The following is a 23,378-nucleotide window of genomic DNA, read 5'->3' as shown; positions in this document are numbered from 1 at the left end:
GGCACCTTTGTATCAATGTTCATGCAGAAAATCTTCATCTGTCTTGGATGCCTAAATGCAGATGCAGTTATATACTCCACCATGTATGTAGTGGAAAACATTTACAGCATTTTACAACAGCTGGTAGGGAAAAGAGGCCATATGTTCAAGCATTTTGGGGGGATTCACATTTCTGGCTGATGTGCTGCACTCTGTTATGAATGCTTGCACTCACACAGAGAGCTGCTGGACACACATGCTGAGCGGAATTTCATCTGGCTAGCAAGTAAAAACGCAGGGAGGACAAACTCCAGTACAGTTTATTTCAGTCAATGCATGTAGTCAAATAGTTTTAATGCTGCACTTTGAAAACTTGGAACTGGCGTAATGTGGCACCATCTGCGAACAGAGCCATCCTGCCTGCCACTTTGGTGCCTGAAGTCAGCTGCTTGTGGTGGCCGGGGCTGAATTGGGTTGAGAAAATGATCTGTCTGTAAAATAATCCCCTTTTTGTTTACTGGGGTACTTTACAGGCAGATCACTTCACTCATCTGGTCCCCTGGAAGAGTTCAGAAATGTTTGTACTGGCACACGGGACGCAGAGGAGGTGGGGGAGACAGGACTGCTGCTTCACACACACACACTGCCACTTTAACATGCTTGAACTACAGCCCAAATAAAAACCCAGGCTGCATCCTGGACACAAATGAGAACTTGTGAATGGATTTCTGCACCTATCCCTTCCCAACATGCTTGGCTCCTGGCTTTGCGAATTGCTGGTGTGTGCCAATGAAGTCGATGCATAGATTTCCCTGCTTTGACAAGCTCTGGGATGCCAGTGCACACCACCCCTAACTGGGTCAGAGACTTTCTTTGTACGAGCAGGCTCAGCTGCTGGGAAACCTCGCTGGAGCCATGCACAGCAGCTTCTCGCAAAAGCCTCAGTCCCAGAGCAATGAGGGGAACAGGGTTAAGAGGGAGAGCAAATGAAGTGGGGCTGAGCTTCTACTACACTTGATCCCCTGCCAGCATAAGCTTCCTTATGGGGCTTACAGTCATGGCAGAAGTCCGAGTAAAGCCCTGGCTGCTCCCGCGGCTGCCAAGGCTAAGCACCCTGGGATCAGAGCAGTACCACCAAGCTCTGTATCTGTCACGGGGATCTCCGCTGGGCTTAGAAAGTGGGGGGAAGGGTGAATAAGAGACAACTGAGCCTATTAGTATTTATTATTTGTATTATTATAGCACCTTAGTGCCTAGTTGTGGACCAGAATCACATCCTATTAGCACTGTGCAAACCCAGAGCCAAAGTACTACAGTCCCTGCCCAAGAGGGCTTACAATCTCTATTTCAGAACAGGGGGATACAAAGAGATGGGGGAAGTGGTGTGGTAAAAGGGAGCAGTGACAAAAGTTGATCACTGTGACGGACAGCATCGGTTTTCTGGTAAGAAGCATCAGTTCTTAAATGCTTAGCTGGATTTAGACATTCTTCACACAGTCAGTATTTTGTATTTCTTTTGAAACAAAGCATCAAGAAATGACACAGTTTTGCGTTATATTCAGTGAAAAACATTTTTCAATGCAAGAAACACATTAAGATTATTTTTAAAAAATACTGCTTAGTTTGTATGTTCTAAGCAGGCATCTAAACATGTTTACAAAGTCTACACATGCAGTGTATAAAGAAAGTTAAAAATTTTGAACCAACTTGCTTTTTGGCTCCTTACTTACTATGCACTTTTGTAAAAAAGATATTTTAATTCAATTCTTAAAGAAAAAATAGAAGGGATTTGATCTCAGCTACTTTGCTGGACACACTTGTAGTCTCTCTGTGCTCATGATTTAAAAAATAACCTAAATAGAATGATTACCTTGGAATGAAAACCAATGCTACATACAAGGATAGAGGACAAGTATGCATGTAGCTGAGTTTACAGGTTTCTCTGATCAAAAAGTGTGCTTACAACTCCGTGTGAGTGTATCTTATGTGCATATTTTTAATAACTTGCCTGTGAGGGGCCAAATCCTGCTGTTCTGTTTCTCTAAAATCAACAGCTCCTTGACACTGTGCTCTACTCTGCTGGCCTCCTACTGTGTGTCATAGTTAATACTGTGAATACCTCAGTAGAATTCAATATTCTTGGTTTTAACTATAATTACTCTATGGTAGTAAGTGTTTGTAGGTTTGAATATCTCACAGAGGCCTGTAGGACTGTATGATTTATCCCCATGCAGAGGGATAAAGGGAAACAAGAACTAGCCGGACAGTTTGTAAAATCATTATAATTTTCCATGATCAACTACGCTATTTACCATTTGCATAACCCCCACCAAAATCACATAAGTAACCTATACTCTTTACCTGAAAATAACTTCCAATGTTAGCTTTCTTCTATGCATCCTCTAAATTGCTGTAAACATCCAGAATACCCATATATGTATATACGCACACACACGGGGGGGTGTGTGTGTATACATGCATATGTATGTATGTGCACACATACATACACACATACACACAGACATACATGCATGTACATATATTTATATGGATATATAGCTATGACATAGTGAGGAAACAATAATGTCATTTTTATTGCATCCTTAAGTATCATAGAACAAGGGTATTATAGGCACACATCTTAACTACTTGTCCTTACTACAGTCCTAAAGCTCATTTACCTGAGATCTGCATCTGTAAAAATAAAGTTCAACTTTTAGCTGCATGTTACAAAAGACTAAATATCAGCCCCACAGATACGAAATTATGACTTAATTCTGAGACTAGTTTACTACAAGTAAAATATGCTATCTTATAAAAAAGATACTGCTGATAGAGATACGTATTAAAAGGGAAACACAGTTCTTAGAGGTTTAAAAATCTCCCTATGCCTTCCCACATTGTAATAAATTTATAAAAAATATTTGACACAGAAAATCTCCACAGAAAGCATCCTGCTGAAATCACATACTCTTTAAGCCACCCATCTTGCAAAAGTTACATAGTTCAGGAGGGCAAACTCCGTATTGTAAGTGTTTAATTTTCATCATCCCGTCTGTAGTGAATAGTTTGTATTTCCTGAGCTATGAACATAGCCATCTCTCTGGTTCCTGCAGCAACCACTCGGCAGGACATAAGATCCAGAGGTCCCCCTGAGGACAAGAGGATTAATGAGAACTCTCTTACGTAATGTATAAAGGCAATATATTCTTAAATATAAACCGTGCTGTAATTAGATAGGTTCAGAAATGCTGAAACATAATGAAAATAATCACTGAAAAATGAAAAATATGTAGCTCCTTTCAGGGTGGGAAGCACAACTTAATTCAGCAACTGCTATCTGGAAATCTCCTGCAAAAAAGGTATTTAAGAAAATTCTAGGTACAGTGCCAAAGTATGCAACAGAATCAGTGAATGTCTAGATTCCTTTAGAATCCAACAATAAATGCAGTATTCCCTTCTCCTAGCAACAGGAACAGAAATTAGTTTAATCAGCATACCTTTCGTAATTCACCGTATCTTTCCAAAGTATCCACATACTGGTTAGCAGTTAACTGTTACTCTGAGATGTGTACCATATCAATAAATAAAATAATAATCCAGAGACTGTGCTGCCCTTTACTCCCTCTATGTAGTTCCTAGACATATATATTCAGACATGTACCTGAGAGTCCTCCTTTCCTGGGAGGCTGTCTCAGTCAAAATCTGTTTGGAGTCTGAGCATATCTACCAATCTCCTAGCCTAGTTCTTTACTGTAAATCTGATGCTTTAAAGATATTACTCAAAGTACTGGAAATACAGTTTGACTCAGAAGTCCTCTGATGTGATGAAACCCCAGGCTGGAATTACATCAGTGTGTTGTGAATAACCAGAGTCTAGTGGAGAGTATAGGCGTTTCTACAGAATATTGCTACAGATGAGATAGAGCCACAGAAGACTGTACTGAGGTAACACAAGTTGCCCTGAAATAGCCACTCAGTCCCCCCAACTTCAATGAAAACAAGGATATTTTACTCACCTGAAGTGTCTATCACAGTGCCACCCGCCTCTCTAATAATGACAGTTGCCGCTGCCAAGTCCCAGCAGTGTAACCCAAACTGGTAATAGGCATCTGCAGCGCCGGATGCCAAATGGCACAGAGCCAGGGTCGAGCTCCCAATGACACGAACCCTAAACCCCACAAGAGGGGACGTGGTAACATGAAGCAGAAAATGCCTTTGAGTTCAACCTATGTGTTGAGATCGCAAAATGTGCAACATACTGGTTGGGGTTTTTTTAATGATTTGTGGTCACAAATGTAAGACATATACTATAAAATATCTTACCCGTGTGCTTGGGCCATGAGCAATCTCTCAATGTTACCAAGGAACAATTTCAAAGTCGCAGGGTCACGTTTTGGACCAATTTCTGTTAAAATTAAGGCCTTCGAGATATCTGCAATGGTAGGTAGTTGTTTGCATTAATTCAACAGCTTCTAGGCTGAGTCTATAAATGTCTTTTTAAGTTAAACACTACTGGACTTTTCACAGAAAAATAATTTTCAACTCTCTTTTTTTACACCAAACTCTTTCATAGGATAAGTTACAACTTTGCATGAGAATTAAAGCAGGACTAGATTTCTTATATCTAATAGTCTAATCCAAACACACTTAAAAAAAAACAAAACAGAACAGGAAGATTAAGACCAAGAATATATTTTCACATTCTTTCTCTTTCCATACACTGACTGGTCAGCTTTTGGCAAATTCACTAACATCAACATTCAACTAAAAATAATCCAGTGACCTAATAGCTATTAGTGATGCTAATCTAATCATATTTGAAAACAGGATGGTTCTTGAATAGGGAACTTTAATGTAATTTGTTAACAAGTTATAAACATTTGGGAATACAGTAAGAGGAAAGAAAAGTTTCTACTTAAATCACCAGTCACCCAGTAACAGCTCACGTTTATTCTGACATTTCAAAGACTGAAGGTACCTTATGACTAAAAAAAGACCCTTTCTTATCACAAATTAAAGCAGTATCTTAATTATTAATATATGAATGTTTATATGTATTGTGTTCAGCAAGGGTGATTATGACCTACAGCAGATGAAGATATCAGTCTTGTGTAGAGTCAAAGGAGAGACTCACAGGGACTTGCAAGATGCTGAAGTAGTCCTCATGTGATAGCTGAATATTGTTAGTCTATAACAAGCGTATGCCAAAGTAGGTGGAGATGGTTGATCAAATGCCAAGTGTTCCTGCTTCTGCTGTGCAGCTAAACTCGGAAGAGTTAAAGATACACAAAACTCAAAAATTTAGTGGTTGACTATTCACTAACTAGGATGTGTGCAAGGGTCAGGTGTCCCCTTCGACCCTGGGTTAAAGGCTAGGAATTCATTCAGATAAGGAATGTCTACCTGGTTATTACAGCTAACTGTTCTAAGTTGAAAATTCTTCGCAGGAGCAGCAAGGAGGTTTTCAAAAACAAATCAGACTGGAGTGAGACAGCGTTTAATTAAACAGGCTACTAATGAATTTAGTATTGCAGAGGAACAGTACGGATTCAAGCAATGCAGTAAATGGTTGGTGAGTAAGAGGTATGTAATTAGATTAAAAGTTACAGGTATCACAAAACTTGAGTGTAGGAACATAGATTTAACAACCACTTTTTAAATTACTGCATTGAAACATAGAAACCCCCATCCAGGCACACTGCAAGGTATTTGTTGTTTAGCCACCGCTGAAAAAGCTGGATGGTGAAAGCAATCTGCCTTAGATCTTTTTGCATAACAAACCCAATTTATAATTACAGAACATTTAATGCACACCTCATTGCTGAAATGCACCAAGCATTCACGCCACGCCAGTCATAGCTAGGTTATGACTAAGACAGTTCTTTTGAATTATTAAATACATTTCTAATGCCTAAACGGATCTCTTCAATTTTCATCAAGGCTACAGGAAGAAGTTGGATGGAAAGACTAAGGCAAGGAAAAAGGAGGTATCTGCTTATTTAAAGGAGCTGTCTGATCACAAAACTTGATGGGGTTTCAGGAATTCAAGGTACAAGAGAAAATTTACTGACTTCTTACTCTGACAGAGACCAGAAAAATAAGGAGGCTTGGTAGAAGATATTTAACGGTGATACAGATAGAATTCTGAGGAAAAGACCAATTCTGTTGACCATAGAAGATTAAAAAAAAAGAAAATACACTTACAATATTAGCACATATAAGGCCTGATGAACCTAAGATGAAGAAAGTATCATTCAAAATCAAAGGGAAGATGGATCCTTCATTTAAGTGTGTCCTGACTACTTGGACTCCCACACCAGACCTCTATAAAATCTGGCATTGACAATTAACAGTGTTTGCCTGGGCTGTGATTTCAAATGATTAAATCTCAACAATCAATGTATAGCATAGAACAATGGTATACAACAGTCACATTTCCTGAAATCGAAAGATATGAAGTTACATGACAGTCTAGATCTCCAACACATCATGCACTGGTGAAGGCTACTTGAGTTCCAGTGGTAGGTACAGGGAAACACACCATCTGTTTCAGGGTTGGTTTATTTCCCTGAAGCCACAGCCCTTACAGGAAAAGAGCAACTGTCATTTTATACACTTAAAACATCAACAGAAGTGAGACTAATAAAGATCCATCTTCACTGGTGAAACTGCCCACCACCAATTTGTCTCTCAAAACAAAGGAAAATTTCTAAGCATTTGGAACCACTTCCCTTTCTATGTTCTAGACACCCATGTACTCTGGGTGTCCAGAGAAAGGACAAAAGTGGCATGTGCCAAAATTGTTCCTTGCTCAACTGGAAACCACAACTCCCTAACTGCAAAAGCAAGTCCAGCCATTTCAAGAGAGTCTCTGCCAGCCCAACTGGGAGCCCACATGGGCTTTTGTGGAATATCAGATATTTGAGCACAGACAAAAATGTGATGTACAATCAAGGGTTAAAATCTTAGGGATCTCAGACTTTACAATTTGTTCCATCTCCATAAAAAAGGGAGATTCCAGCTCTATTAATTTAGGTGAATAGCCAAACTTCTCAAATTTTTGGGAAGTTTTAATGCAGAGTCTGCTTGGGGCATTGCAACAGATCTGTATGTTGAATTTCTTGAATTGACCATGTTTCAAGTTCACTAAAGTTCACTTTTCAGGGTGAAATTTTTACCATCTCCTGTGTACAATGATGTACATTTTTGGCACATGCCTGCTTCTGTCTATAACTGAGTGTTATGTTCTCCACTGCATTTTGATTTATTAAAAGAAATTTCTCTGGTTATTGTTATCTATTATCCTTAGGTAAAAAGACAGACATATGCCTTGGTTTAACAATAAAAAAAATCCATTAAAGTATTGACTAAGTGTCGCTAACTATTTGTATGTTGAAACATCACACACACAAAAGCAAGCTGTTAAAGAATCCCTAATGAAGCATGCATCCTTGAATTTACTGTTAGCATGTATACCTACAGACAAAACACACTTTATGACATACTGGAAAATAAGTGAATAATGGCTGCCATGGTACTCCGATTCACCATTCCCATTGCATCTTGCTCATAAAAAGTTATGCCAGTGTACAGCTGGAATGAAACTGGTGAATCTACTAATTCTGCTTTATTTTAAACAATGGTTATGAAGCAAAATAATTTAAGGATTATTTAAATAGTTCATATTCAGGTGTACATTTTAAAAAGAAAATTAAAGTTGTAATTTTTCAGAAAGAAACAAACACAGAACAACAAAATTATCATGCAGGTGAAATACTTCTCATCAGGATAATGATGTTCATTATCCTAATGATGATTTGCAACAACTCTGAAACAAAATTAACATATTCCTTTTAGAGTTCTAACAAAATCTAGACCAACCTGTCTCTTTTGATACATGAAGCCTTTTGTCATTACAAAATGCCCCTTGACCTCTTCTACCAGTGTATAATCGTTCTTCAGTGCAGTGGTAAATTACACCAAATTCAAGCTTTAAGATTTTGAAAAGGAAAGAAATGAATGCAACTCAAATTACTCATCATAAATATAAACAACTACTAATGGCAGAAAGATCAGCAATATTTTAATTGGTACATGTAATCAGAGAGTATATTGATGCTAATAAACTGGAATAATTTTACTATTACTGTGATATTGAGATATAGGTAATGTAAAATTCAGCTTATAAAGAGAAGTTAATGAAATCCAGTAGTGATCTTCTAAACTCTTACTTGCAGCTTCTTTGTGTTCACATTAGAATGGACTACATGCTAAGATGATTTCAAATTCAATTGTATGTCTTTATTGAAAGTATGTAAGTCCTCTAAGGCCGGGTTCTGAATGCTTTACTTTCACTGGTGAGCAGTTACACCTAGCAGTAATCCCACTGACTTCAGCTGGACCCTGAAGATTTGCAGCCCCAAATACATAGATAAGATCAGTTAGGCATCCAAACTCAAAAAGTCATGGCACACTGTTTATTTACAGTGGATGCTTTTATATGCACTTCACTTTTCATGATACATTTAATTTGCCCACCTTTTCAAAGTAGTAGACTCCAGTCACTTACTCAAGCATTTCTCTTCAAAATCCTTTTGTTTGCGCATAAAAGTGGGAATCTCATGAAATCACACAACTCCAAGAGAAGGAGTTTGAAGAGAAATACCAAATATTGTGACACCCACTGAAAGCTTTAAAATGAGGAACACTGGAATATTTGTGGGAGTATCTGTTTATCAATGAGAAGAGGGTCAGAACAGGACTCTTGATTTAAACCAAAGATATTTAATATTTCCATTACTTTAATAGATTTCACCAAAAGTTTTTAAAGCACTTCATGAGCTTCAATGATCACCTCCTAATGTCATGCCTATGTAAGCACTATTAACAATATTTTATTTAGGGGTGAATAGATATACAAAAATTAAGTGATTCGCCTGAGGTCACAGAAGTTGACAACAAGGTCAGGAAAATATCTCAGATGGTCTAGACCCCCAATCTTTTCCTGTTGCTCTCCTCCATTCAGTGTGAATGATCCTTTGTGTTCATTCAGAGACAATTTGAAGGGAGTAGACTGTTCTCGCTCCCTACCCCAAGGTCCCACCTAAACCAAGTTGGGATTTTTTGAGGAACACACTATTAATAGACTCTTTCCATAAAGACATCTGCAGGAATTTCTTTAGTACCGTTCAAGTCTTATATCTGGGCCAGTTCCCCTGTGTATACTTTGGCTCCTTTTAAGCTTACTACTTTTTCCTCTGCTTTTCCCATTTGTTTACCGAGGGATATTTAACATCATTCTTTATTTTTGTTTCAGCTTTGTTTAGTTTACATAACCCAAAATATGCAGCATCAAAATCATGATGGTGTTCTAGAAAACATAAATATTAGAGAAAGCTGTCTGGTAATAATACATAGTATTCAAAAGGACCTTTGGGAATGCATAAACTCCAGAAAAGCATGGAAGTGTTTGAAAAGCATTTTCCATGTTAGAAAAGTCTAACTAGAGAAGTACACAAATTATTCTGTTTAAATCAGTAAGAGCTAGCACATCTTAAAACTATGCTGTAATTACACAGAATTCTTGCTGGCTTCACTTCCAGTTATAAATATATTTAAGAGCGTGAAATTAGGCTGAAAGACGTACATTCCTTGGCAATTTGAATAGCTATTTTTTCCATATATATCAAACTGTAAACCAGCAACATCTGGAGAATAGGCAGTAGCATGAATGAGTATAGCTAAGAAACACAAATGGCACATACTTCCCCACCCCTCTTGTAATCATGCTCTCATGTGAGAAATATAAGTTATTTTATATGCTAAAAAAAACACAAAGGCAGATTAAATGAACTAGGCCCATACTTTCGCATTCTTCATTGAAATCAGTTCTGAATTCCCTCATAGCAGCATTAGCTTTCACAGATATAGCTAACAGGAATGAAGCAATAATAATAACATAAGAACACTAGAAGATTTATCTAAATTATGAATAGGCAGCACTATATTTAACTCATGGAGCAAGACAAAACCTTGCTCACACTGGTACTCCCTCCCCCCCCCCAATCCTATATAATATTTATAGTAATTTGCAAGAATTGTCTTGTAACTGCCAGTTTGCATAAGTTTTGCAGGACTATTATTTTAGACTAGTAGAGTATGACTGAACGCATTTAAAAAGTGTGGAAAAACTTGAGAAGTGGCTGATATTTAAAAAAAAATATATTCTATTTAAAGTTTCCACATGGTTTTGAGACTTCTAGCCAGCTCTCAGGTACCCATCTTAAAGAACATACTTCATACCTCTTTGTTAACAGCAAATCCAATGCTCACTGCCACTGTTGGAAATCTGTGAAATATAAGAAACAAAGTATTATTGATGAAAAATCTCTCTACTTACTCCTTATGGAACTCCCTTAGGCAACAAAACCCCACCTAGAGCTTTGTGATTTTACTTGTCTCAAAATGCTCTTGACACTGTACTAATTTCTCCTTTGTCAGTCTCTTTAACTTTGTCAGTTCCTTTAAAAATATAATTCAGTACTGGAGAAAACAAGAAATACACACACGAAGATACCAGGATTTTTTAGACTAAACTTGTCGTATATTTTAGCGAACTTTTTGCTTTAGTGTAATTGAATTATCCAGTATAAAATCATTAATGTTGTTATAATAAGGTATCACTTCTAAGAGCACATTTTGTTCACATTCAAGTACCTGAGATAGCAATTAAGCAGCATGGAGATACCTTGCTGCTGACATCAACATAAGGAGAAACCAGCTCCTCTACGCTTTCCTTTGTCAAAGTGATGATCATGAACTTAATTTGGTCCTTTTGACTAAAGTATAATTGTTGCATTTTAAATAATGACATTAATTTCTTAAAAACATATTTTAAAAAGGGCTGTGAGGTCCAGAACATATTTGCTAGCAGGACAAAACTTCACTTGATTGCATGAAACACCAGCACGTGACACCCTCCCACCTCCCCTCGAATTCTCTGTAACTCAACCAAAAGTCAAGGAAATGACTTTTTTCTTTTTTTAATAACTGCATTTATGTTAAGTCAGTAACTATAAGGCAGGACATATTTAAGGTTTTTAAGCAGAAGTATTAGGAGTAGTCAAATGATGAATTGAATGACTGCATTTTTGCAGTAATGATCCCTAGACTTCTTTTTGCAGAGAGGTATTACAGAAATGTAAAACCAGTATCTATGTACATCTTAGTTTTCAGTTCTGCTCTACATATATGCAATAGCTATACTTCCTAGGAAGAACTAAGCAGTTGTATTTGAAAAGGAGAAAACACCACTACTAAGAGGAATGAGTAACAACCTCACAAGGCGTTAGGCCAAGTGTCATCATAGCACAGCCTTACTCCTCCAGGTCAGCTCAAGTCTCTGCACGTTAATGTGCAGTTATATATAAATGAGCTGTGAGTCAAGAGGCTGGGTCATTAAGCAATCAGCAGAAACTTCAGCTTACCTTTAGATAACAGTATAGAGCTCTCTCCAGCACAAACACACACTCCCTCAGACACTCACTATGCAGAGGTACAAAAAGATAAAGGGATGACTCCTACTTATGAGTCAAAGGAACAAACCTACCACAGTGAAACAACTTTAAGTGGAAAGGAGAATTTGTGAGAAGCTACATTTTGCTTTTTAATGTAATTTCCCAGTTCACTGTCCACTTACCTGTGCACAAAGTTGCACGTTCCATCAACAGGGTCAATAATCCAGGTCGGACTGTCAGTGAGGACACATTTTGAACCAGCAGCAGTGGATTCTTCTGCAATAAACCTGCATTTGGTGTGAAGTAAAACAAGTGTCCCAGAAAATTGGCTTAGATATGTGACTTAAAAAGTCAAACTCCATCTTTGCAGTTTTAAAGAGATACTTAATTTGTGTGTATATATATATAAAATTTTTGTACAAATGTATATATATGTATAAAGACATATTGCTTTTTTTATTTGGGAATGAGGAACTTTCACAGATATTCTGAAAGAAATGCATAGCATACGATTTTACATGGTATAAAAGAGCTCAATCTGTGTTCACTTTCCCAATATACCATTAAGAAAATCATGAAACTGAAAGCAGAAATGGATCTGAACTGACATCCCTGAAGTCCAGAAGTTTTTTTTATGCAGAATGTAATGTTATGGCTTAAGCCTGTCTCTTGCAGTAAGTAATATAAACTGCAAACTGTAGTTGCTTCTCCTTTGCAGTCAAATTCAGTCAGCGGGAAATAATGCACTCTTAGAAAATCCACACTCTCACTCCTACTTGCATTTTCTACAGAAGTCTGACTCAGGAAATTAAAAGGTTCACAAAGCTGATCTTTCTTTTTCCCATGACCCAGAGAAAATCAACAAATCAATTTTTTTGTTTGTTGTTCAGATGCAAAAGCACACAGTGAAGTCTGAGTTAATCTTCTATTCTGTTGTTATGTCCCAGTTTCTTTTAGTAGGAATATGCTTTTTTTCCCCCCCCCTCCTTTTTCCCTGGGAAATGAACATCCAGTTCTAGTACATTTCCTGCTGACCTCAATTATCCCAGCTCTCCCATAAACTGCTCAGGGTCTCTTTCTATCAGTAGTGTGCAGGTGCCAGTCTCACAGAAGTCCTGTATGTACAGAAGGTGTAGAATGAGACTGAGAGTACTCAAACTTGCTTTTGACTTCACGTTTGAACAACTGGAAGTGGTATTCCGAGTTCCTGCAAACACTTGAAGACAAAAAAGCTTCTCTCGAAGACACAAATTGGACAAAGAGTTGGGTAAAATAAAGAGAAAATGTCTTTTGCAGGAACAGTTTCTTCCCTAGGACTAGGGTAGCAGCTATTTTGTGTCGTCAACATGCGCTACCTGAAGTCACATACTCTTGCAATCACAAGCTTAAAATGTTCTGCAGACATCACAAGAGGAGACTTCTTGAATTTTCCAAATGCTACTCTGCCTTTTCCTCAGTAGAAATGGACTATTTTCATGGCATTGTGGGTCTCCAGTTGATATGATGAGGGAAGTAGGAAGTGTTTGTTACTATTTTAATCGGCATTAAAGATACCAGCTGAAGGACAAAGCGTTAATGTGCAACAAGAAAGATTTGAACAAATGTTTGGAGTTCTCAGTTAAGCATAACACTTTGCAGACTCCTTGCTCTAAATATTCCATTATTTTGTCTTGTTGGTGCTGTATCATTTGACTTTTGCTTTTACGAGTCTTGTAATTACCACCAATATACTTTGTGCTGCTGGCTGCAGAAGCAGCTCATCTTCTTGCAGATAGAGCATCTTACATCCCATCTCAGATTGTCCAACTTCCCTATAAGTTATGTCTCTGCTTCAACCCTCTGCCAGCTCCCTCAACCAGAGCCTGAACTGTAGCCATTGTCTTGCCAGTCAAAGAAAGGTGAAATGGAAACCTCTTCAAAGACAAGAGCATTTCTGTGTAAGGTGTTTTGTCCTTAATTATCTTAAGTATGTCCCTCATCTTTTCCTTACAACAGGATGTGATGCTGCAGTCCTCGTGTACAGAAATTCTAATGTGAAGCCAAGGCACAACAGTGCCATGCATTGATAAAGTCTCAATATCTAAGAAAAAATTTTCCAAAATGGATTTAGGACAAATTAGGTGCACGTTTTATGAAATTTGGGCTAGTGGGTTAAAATAAGAGTCTTGCTATTATACAATACTGGGAACTGTGAGAGTCCCTTACATTAGATGATCGACATTAGACCATTAGATGTATTGCTCTATAGCTCTCTGTCCTGTATAAACATGCAAACTAAGCAAAACATTTGATGCACAAGAGACCAAGCTTAGGAACAGCTGGAGAAGTGAGAGGGGTAGCTATGTCATTACAGTAGTTAATTCAATATGCCAGCCTGCCAGCTCTGTTGACTTCTCTTCAAAACTGGATTATAGTTTTCTCCCACTGAAAACGAGTCCAGTAATTTTAGCCAAGCATTAACTTACATCTGTTCATACCACAGTGACGCTCTAAAATTCATTGCTGTAACAGCAGGGAAACTGTAGCACAGCATAAACTGCAGCAGGAGTGATACGCAGTCTAGTGCAGGAGGTTCAGTCCAGGGCTATCCCTCACCTATGCCCTTATGGGGGTCTGAGGGCGGAAAGCTAGGAAGCTAGAGTTGGATGTCACCCTCTGTAATGACTGTGTCCTTGTTTTAATTTCTACATGGTTAAGACCACGATCAAGACCAAAGATGACAACTTGCGTAACAATAACACAGGCAAATGGTATGATAGCCGTTTTCAACTAGTAGCCCCTGATATTCTGGCTGTGCCTATCCGCAGCTCAGAAGATCTATCAGAAAAAAATATTCTTTTGAAAAGATTCACTTAAAGCATATCAGAGTACCAAAGAGTGGGCAAAGATGAAAACTTGGGTGAAGTGTAAATGAGGATGATACATAGCACTTAGCCAACTAGAGGGAAGAAAGAGACAGCGGACAGAATTACCTTTTTAACAGGTTTTCCTAGCATTTCTTTCTCTTTCTGAGTACATTACCAGTAACTCAAGACTCACCACTGACACAGTGCAAATGGCACAGACCCTAGTGAGATCCCTTCTAATTTTTCTAACTCCTAACTACATTTTTTGATTCAGAGAACATAAGAATCAAGATGATTTAAGAGAAAATGAAATAACAGAGATCTTCAGTGATGCAGTCAGCAGCCGGATTAAGAGAAAGACAACACAGTTTAACTGATGTTTTAATATCTTCATGGCACTTGAATTTAAACCTCGATTGCTATTGTGGACTCCTTGTTGTAAGTATTTTAATCTAGTCCAGTTAAATAGTTTTAATCTATCTTTTAATCTAAATGCATTCACTGTCTGAACCAACTCCAACCAAAACCAACAACCAATATCAGCAAAAAATAATTGTCTTGAGGAATTGACAATTTGTTAATGTGCTTATAAAGTCAGAAGTTAACTATACAGAGTTAATAAAGTCAGGGATTTTTCAGCTCCTAGGTTTATGTTGACCTTACAACTTTTGTTCCCATTCTGAGCAACTCAAGACCTCGTGATGATTCTTGTTTCATGTGAAATGTATACGTTTTATGTTCTCTGCCAAACCATTCAAGGAAAAAAAAAAACAAAACCCCAACAACGTAAGAGTGGAGATTAGAAAAGAGCGCAGACAGCAATAGAAGGAATATTACACAAATAATAGGCTTATAAAGCCTGGCACTCTCCTGAGAATCATGGCCAAGAACCACACGTTATGCTGTACAGTACTGTTTCAGCATGTGGTCACATACAACATGTATTTAGAAAGCCATTTTTAGTATATAATGTTCTTTTTGCTCCTTCTTACAGTGTCGTTTTGGGGTTTGTTTGTTTGTTTGTTTTCCAGCAGCATCACCGACAATCAGATTAGTAGCTGAGCCTCCAGATTTTCATCTTTGTTGATTCCTGCACAGCATTTGAGTACAAGGCTCATCTCCATCAGAGATATGCACAGTTAGGAGGAAGTCATACAGTATTTGAGTCATACACAGGCTCTGCAGGACGATGAATTTTATCCTTGTGAACTGAATGAAGGCAAATGTGGAAATTGATTGCAAAGTCTTTGCATCAAACCAAACCCTGCCAACTAATATAAAACATCTCTTTAATCTGTGCATGCTCCAGTTCTTATTTTCACATTGACCATAATAATTCAAGAGGAATCAACAATCTAAACTATTTTTAAAACCTTGGGTTGACATCCCATATATTAATTTATAACCTGTTTATGTATATGCATCAAATGATGATGATAAGCAACCCTGCTTCTCACTGATTTTAGGATTCAATGCAACATAAGATAAAGGTGATTAAATACGATACTTTTCCTGATCTGGCAAATGCTTATGTATGATGGCAAAAGAAAGTGAAGGAAAGGTTTGCAGAATGGGACCTTTGCTAACATCAATTTCAGCTATATTTTAATAGATATCCCTAGTATAATTTTTATACAATAGATCAGTATCCTGAAAATGATGGACATCCATATGGGACCTTCATACATGATATCCTTACAGGGGAAATATTACTATTAAATACATATATTAAGAAAAGTAACTATGAGAAAATATAAAGTACTAAGTTCAAGGAAGTGGTACATTTTTAAAAAAGGAGTCCTATGAAAGTGTCCAACAGCAACAGGTTCATATGTAAGAGAGATATACTGACTTCTGAAATACCTTTTAAATGACAGTGAGATAGAGAGCTCTTAAAGGAAAAAGGTAATTTATTCTTTCTATAGGCACTTACCTGTGGGATGGAAACTTCTCTTTCAGAACAGAAATAATTAGATTTTCCACAAAATGATCAGTTTCTGTCACAAGATCTGCTGCAGATGTCTTTGTGGACACTTGTTTTTCCTCCTTTAGAGCTTTCCTAATGATCTGAAACAAAAGTTCACAAATCAGATTTGTTGGCCATTCATCCTGTACACACTAAAATTATGTATTTACTGAAATAATACAGCTAATCCTGAATAACAGCTGTACTAATTCTACCAGAGCCTGTTCTGATTCTTCCGACTAAAAATCCTTCTGAACTAATGGGTAGCCTTTGGGAACATGGCATTTTGACTCACTTTGCAAGAACCTCTCTTAACAGTTCAGAAAAGGGTTGGTGAATGGGATGCAACTGATAGAATAAAGGATGATGGCAGTCATCGTGATTTAGGAAATTACAAAAAAATACACATAAGATAAAAAAGAGTCTCAAGGCTCAGGAATTTTTCATTTTCCTTTTTTTTTCCCTTTTTTTTCTTTCTAATTTACAGGGCCAATGCCTCACTGCTCTCTTACTTTTAAAAATCCATGCAATAATGCAAACCCCAATGGTTTCTTTTATTGCCAATAAAGACACATAAAGTTTATTTTTTCTTGTCTATATGTTTTTTTTTTGGAACTTAAAGTGCTGACCCACTAGTTCCCACCCAAAGAATTGCTATATACTTAACAAAAATGAAAATGTAGACTTTTCCCTTGATATGGAACCAGTGACTTAACCCTGGATTCTCTTCTGGAAAAGTCTTTATCTTGTTTTCAAGGGTTTTACTGTTATAAACACAGAACGAAGCCACATCAAGTGCAAATGCACATATGGGAAAACAGTTAACAAAAGCTTTTTCCAAAATTTCCTATTTTCTTCCTGTTTTTTTTCCACTCCTTCATTAAAAAAGAAAAATAAGGGGCAAGATGCAAAAGAAGCTCACTTTCTTTTTTTAACCAGTGAAAATTATAAACTATTTGAAATAAGAAAAAACAAAACAAAGTGAAAATTAAGCACCACTTATTTGTACAGAATTACATTAACTAAAACCAGCACCAACAAAACTAACATTCTAATTTCTTTCTAAAACTCATATGTTTCAATTACTGAACCAAATTTCTATTGATTAGTTTAAAATCACTGAGAAATATTTGATGACCAAAGAAAAGAGTTCTGCTGTATTATGCATGGGGAAAAGGCTACTCCCAAATTTCAGTATCAGCTCTTGGTTTTGTAGTATAAAGTTCTACATTTGAAGGATGTGCTCATTGTTCTGACAAGTTATGGATATTTCTGACCACTGCCTTAGTAAGGAAGATTGTTGAACTTACGTTTCTGCTTCGTGAGCTGTAAAACATTAGTTATGATTACAAACTGAGCTTGAGAGGGCAGCTTAATACTTTGCAGTTTGAGGTCTTGCTGAAGTTCATTATTGTATATAAAAATACTAAACACACTCTTTTTAGTCCCCTGAAAGCTCTACATAGTTTTCTTGACATTTTTACCATAGAAGCATAAAAGCACAGCTCTAGGAACACCTTTGGTCCTCTTTGTTTCAAAGTGAAATCCCAAACACTCCAACCATTTCAGTTGTGTTTTCTAAAAATACCCCACCACGCTGATACCTTTTATTTGATTGTTCTTCCTTACTTTTATTTTGCCACATGTAAGCAAATTCCCTGCCTAGCACTGGGCTTAGAACTTTGCATTGCAAAATAGATGAGGAACCTATCTCCTTTTGATAGAGAGGATTTGAATTTCTTCTCAGCAGTATCATTTTCTTGACTTCTACTCAGTTTTAACACATAGCAGATTGAGGAGATTATTGCAGCCACCATTCAGCAGGGGAGTGAGATCACACCTGAGCTTTGCTGCAAAAAGAAGAGCAGAGGTAAAAGCTCTCTCCTATGAATGTGCTCTGCAAACAGTCGCTTTTCATCATGTGCTCTGGCATTTGATCTATCCTTTCTGAACCAATCCTTTGCACCTCTCAGCATCCAATTTAATATTTTTCATTTCTGCCAAGGTCCCCCACAAAGATCAAGTTTCCTCCATCACTGATGAAGCAACTTTTATTCTTTACAGATTTATCAAATAGCTCAGAACAGTCCATAATTTGGCTTATGTTGAATAATTTCTAAAACTCATCTCCCTACAAGGGTGTTAGAGACTGGTCCCTCAGAGTACTTTGAAAGCATCACTCAGCTCCTCTCACAGAACCATAGAACTCTAGAATCATAGAACAGTTTGGGTTGGAAGTGATCTTAAAGCTCATCCAGTTCCAACCCCCCTGCCATGGGCAGGGACACCTTCCACTAGACCGGGCTGCTCAAAGCCCCACACAACCTGGCCTTGAACACTGCCATGATGGGGCAGCCACAGCTTCTCTGGGCAACCTGTGCCAGTATCTCATCCTTGCAGAAGCCTTATGATTGCCTGGTCTTCCCAGCTGGGCATGGAGCTTCATGAAAGTCTCTCTAGGTAACAGGCAGTAGGTAACTGGAAGACCAAAGGAACTACAGGTTGTTGAAATGAAGACAGTCTATTGCGCAATGAAATTGGCAAGATGCTGTATTTTGGCTGTAAATGTATTTTATTAGGCTTTGTCACTTCATTATAGGTTGTCCCTAGATTATGGCCATTTTACAGCAACTTCTAAGCAGTTGATTTTTGGGAGGTGGTTATTTAGAGCAGAGTCATTTACCACTTTTAGTCCATGCTGCCCCTCCTCTAATAAAGAATTGGCTATATCTTATCCTAATACCCTGCCTGGGAGCATTTGTGGGATTATACAAAGTGAGAGGCATTTACACCAGTACATGCATGAAGACCACATCACAGAGCAAGACCCAGGTTGTCCCTGCTCCCTTCGTCATTTGCCATAAAGGAGGGAAAATGGAGCCACAGGGGCTCAGTGCAGTCACGATACTGGACTCTTCCTTTCCTAATGCCTTTGTGAAATCAAGCCATATAAAGGAGAATGCAGAGGACAGAGGGCCTTCTACTCCAATACCTGCCAGGAGAGCAAGCTACAGTGTGGAGCTCATGTTAGATTTCATCTCACCGTACTGCTTGCACTCACCATGCAGTTGTAGGAGCTCCAAGATGGGTTTACTTGCTTGCAATATTGTCCTGAAATATTTGCTCACTGATAAAATCAAATATCTAGATTAAAAGCATAATTACCTGCAAATAATTTAGGAAATACCAAACTGGTTTGCTAAAAAAATCTGTCCATATGCCATGGACAAGAGCCTAACAATATCATCTGGAAGCAAACATGGTGGGAAAGATCTTGGCTTTTTAGAATCTCAGTGGAAAGTTTGCCTTTTATTTTAGTGGTATTCTGTTAGGTCTCTTGTGCCTCATAAAATTATCTTCTGGGAAAAAAAAAATGAGAGAGAAAAAAAGTAAGAAAGTAGTTTGTGTGGACTTCAGTGTTAGGTTCTAGCCCAGTTGCTTACCCTTGTTTTCACCTGGATGCATATCTGCTCATTTTGGTGAAGTTTCTCCAACTGTAATTGCAGAGAACTGTGCAACTCAGTGCTCTCAATAGCATCAAAGATGCAGAGACTACTTGTGCCTGCTTTTCTTTAGCAAAAAGTTGTATTAAGCCAGCAGTCATACTGTCAGGAACATAGCAAACAGTTCACTCATGGGAAAAGCAGAGGAAAGGTTCAAAAAAGTGCAGTTATATGAGGCCTTATAGGGCAAATTTGACATAATTTTAATGCAGGGCAATTACAGAGATTACAAAACCATGGCCATTCTCATTATGAAACAGCAATATATATTAAAGGAGAGCCTGTGATATTTCATAAAAATAATGGAACTAAGTAATAGGATGGGCAAGGGAAGCAGCAACTTTAGCCTGGGAGTAGAAGTTACTCCAGCAGCATCACTTTTGACGCATATTCAAGCAATTATTTCCATATTAGCCTTTTAAATTTAGAAGAAACTATTCCAGAACATAGATGCCTATCTGTTGGAAAGAAGATATATTTTACTCCTACTAATGAAATGTGATGGTAAGTTACTATAAGTACCTTTCTGGAGAGACCAGAAAACTGTATTATTGGTTAACTTTTCCTAGAAATCCAGATCTTGACTTGAATGTCTTTCTTCAGGTTGGCCTCTGTGCCATGACTCTTGTACACACTTTCTAACAATTCCAAGGCCTCCTAACCTGCCCTGGTTCTGAGAAACTGAGGGCCTTAGAAGAAAGACTGAAGTGGCAAAATTTCAAGCAGGGATGGAGACAGAAGCTCCAGAGAGGGCCGTGAAGATGATCAGCAGGTTGGAACACCTCTGCTGTGAAAGAGGCTGAGAGAGTTGGGCTTGTTCAGTCTGGAAAAGACTCTGAGGAGACCTTAGAGCAGCTTCCAGTACTAAAGGGGGGCTATAAAAAATTTGAAGAGGGACTTTTTAAAAGGGTATGTAGGGATTGGACAAGGAGTAATGGGTTTAAACTGAAAAGACGGCAGATTTAGATTAGGTATTAAGAAGAAGTTCATTACTGTGAAGGTGGTGAGGTTCTCAGGTTGCCCAGAGAAGCTGTGGCTGCCCCATCCCTGGCAGTGTTCAGGCCAGATTGCATGAGGCTTTGAGCAACCTGGTCTAGTGGAAGGTGTCCCTGCCTGTGGCGGGCAGTTGGAACTATGTGGTCTTTCCAACCCAAAACGTTCTATGATTCTATTATCTGGGGAGACATAGAGTGCAAGCAGATTGCTGGGGATGGACATGAAGGTGAAGAGGTCTGATGGATGGGAAGAAAGGCAAAAGAAAAAGATTAACTTGATCAGTGTAATTGACTATTTTTGCTGACAAAAATAAAACTCCATTTTATCAGTCAATTTTCAACAAAACCCTCATTCTATCAAACCTATGTTACACTGCATTTTGTGTCTTTACCTCTAGTTTCTTTGGGGAATAGCTGGAAGTGGATTGACACTTAAATAAAAGATAGAGCCCCATCTGCACCTTTTCTTCCATAAGGATCTCTGATGGGTTTTGTAATTAAAAAGATTCCTTGACACAACAGTTAATAAAACCCCTACCCAGTTCCAAAGTCCTACTTAAACATCATGCTTGACTGGTTTAAATTTGGCCTGCCAAGGAATTGGCCGTTTCCGGGCAGTTGCAAGGTAATGATGGCAAACTGCAAACTAAAAGATACAAGGAGTAATCTTCAGGAATGTTTACTTCTTTCAGGAAAAGTGCTCAGCTGTGATCTTCTGCGTGATTAAAATGGCTGGAGGCAGCTACAGCTGTCTTCACAAATTGGTATTTTGAGAAATAAGGTGTGGAGCCTTGAGCAAGTCATGAGTCTCTCTTGTGAAATGGTTGGCAGAATGACCGTGCTGGAGAAACTCCTGTTTGGAGAGTCTGTGAGAGCATGACCTGTCATCCCAATTTGGATTACCCATTTATTTATTAAAACAAGTCTCCTCTCCTCTGGCATTCTGTTCACCTTTGTGTGTACCTTCTACTAGGGAAAAATTACATTTAATAACATACATTAAAGAGAAGTTACAGGTCCTGGACTCAAGATGGAAATGGGGGCTCCTTAAATCGTAGTGTACAGGTACAAATCATGTTTCAAAAGAGAGCAGAACAGAAACAGAAGATCAATAGATGTTGCTTAGGTTTGTATTTTACCCAATTTCTCATCTGAACAATCTGCTGATCCCACTTCTTGGCTCTGTTAGAGCTGGTGGAAGTTTTACTGCTGCACACAGTGGGGCCAGGATGTCGTCTCTTAAGATGACTAACCACCTGCTGTGTCGAAACGCAGATCTTAAATAAGCTACCATAGATCTTCACTTGCTAATTTGTCCCTAGTAAGTGAATTTCAGGCAGTCTGAAGACACTGGTATATATAACAAGGAAAAATCTCCCTGACACATCTGTTTTCCCCTGCACAAGCTGCTTATAAACAAATGCTGGTACTGTAATGTGTATAGAGACAATATTCTGGACAAAAGTACCCCAGCATAAACCTTTAGGTGTACATAAATTCAACCTTAGCACCAGAGCATGCTCCAAAGCATTATGGTAGCAGAATAAATACTTGGTGTGTATTTGAAGACGTTACTAAAGCACCTTACTCTTTCCACCTTATTTTTTTTTTTTTTTAGTTAAACATAAATACTGTCTGAAAATACTCCCAGTCACAAAATAGATCTACTTTCACCGTAAGCGTCTCCTCCTTCTTATGCTGCATGCAGCCCCCAAGGGAAGTTGCTCCGAGCGATGCAGCTGCCAAGGGAAATGACCCCGAAGGATGCAGCCCCCAGGGAAGTGACCCCGAAGGATGCAGCCCCCAGGGAAGTGACCCCGAGGGATGCAGCTCCGAGGAAGGGGACCGTGAGGGATGCAGCTCCGAGGAAGGGGACCGTGAGGGATGCAGCCCCCAGGAAGTGACCCGGAGGGATGCAGGTCCCGAGGGAAGTGACCCCGAACAATGCAGCCCCGAGGGACGGAGCCTGCGAGGAAAGGGATCCTCAGGGATGCAGCCCTCCCCGGGAAGCGGCCCCGCTGCCATCATCCCTCCCGCTGCAGAGGGCAGCGGCCGATGGCTCCGGCGACGGCCTGGTTTAGTGGGTGCCGAGCCCAGTCGCCCTCCTCCTCCTCAATTCTGCCACACCAGCCAAGTGCCCACACGGCCCTTCTGAAACTGCCCAGCTCTTCCTCCTCCCCCCGAGATTTAGAAGCGCACCCGGTACGCTCGGGAGAAGGATGCTCCAGCCGCAGGGCAGTCCGACCCGTCTCGCTGCCGGGCAGCGTCCAGGAGCGGAGCAGGGCGGGCGGCTGCTCGATTCTTACCTGCCCGGCGCGGAGCGCCAACTGCACCGCCACCTCAACGCACTCCTTCCAGGGGTCCCCGCCGCCGGCCGCCCCCCCTTCATCCTCCTCCTCCTCGCACGGCTTCATAGCGGCGGCGGCTCCGCTGCCCGGAGCGGGGCCAGGGGCGTGGGGGGCTTGGCTCCCCGTCGAGGAGCACCGCGGAGGAGGGTGCCCGGCGCGCACACCACCGGTCGCCCGCCCGATTCCCCGTGGCTGTCACTCCGCAGCCCGGCGCCGCCCCGC

General features: G+C 39.3%; 1 protein-coding gene across 1 annotated transcript; it reads right to left on the bottom strand.

Annotated features, from left to right (window-relative positions):
• Window positions 1-1,193: 1,193 nt before the first annotated feature.
• On the bottom strand, window positions 1,194-23,373 carry IMPA2 (inositol monophosphatase 2). The gene is made up of 8 exons (XM_062633044.1): window positions 23,115-23,373; window positions 16,278-16,411; window positions 11,681-11,785; window positions 10,285-10,330; window positions 7,864-7,972; window positions 4,306-4,414; window positions 3,999-4,150; window positions 1,194-3,131 (listed from the first exon to the last, which is right to left on the bottom strand). Exons 1-8 carry the CDS (start codon window positions 23,220-23,222, stop codon window positions 3,016-3,018), a joined length of 879 nt encoding a protein of 292 aa, XP_062489028.1. The 5' UTR covers window positions 23,223-23,373; the 3' UTR covers window positions 1,194-3,015.
• Between the last annotated feature and the right edge of the window lie 5 nt (window positions 23,374-23,378).

This window comes from Pezoporus occidentalis, unplaced genomic scaffold (assembly GCF_034315485.1).
Source record: "Pezoporus occidentalis ecotype Australia unplaced genomic scaffold, CSIRO_AGI_Poc_V1 ctg4, whole genome shotgun sequence".
Classification (NCBI taxonomy): Eukaryota; Metazoa; Chordata; class Aves; order Psittaciformes; family Psittacidae; genus Pezoporus; species Pezoporus occidentalis.
This window is presented reverse-complemented; position numbering and strand designations above follow the sequence as displayed.

What these genes read in the sequence shown, in the direction of transcription:
- IMPA2 (XM_062633044.1), bottom strand. Translation starts at nt 23,222, where the DNA reads ATGAAGCCGTGCGAGGAGGAGGAGGATGAAGGGGGGGCGGCCGGCGGC. An exon ending in ACGTGCAACTTTGTGCACAG is followed by an intron (nt 10,331 to 11,680) that starts GTAAGTGGACAG and finishes TATATTTCACAG; the next exon opens with ATTTCCAACAGTGGCAGTGA. An exon ending in CACTGTGATAGACACTTCAG is followed by an intron (nt 3,132 to 3,998) that starts GTGAGTAAAATA and finishes TCTTGTCCTCAG; the next exon opens with GGGGACCTCTGGATCTTATG.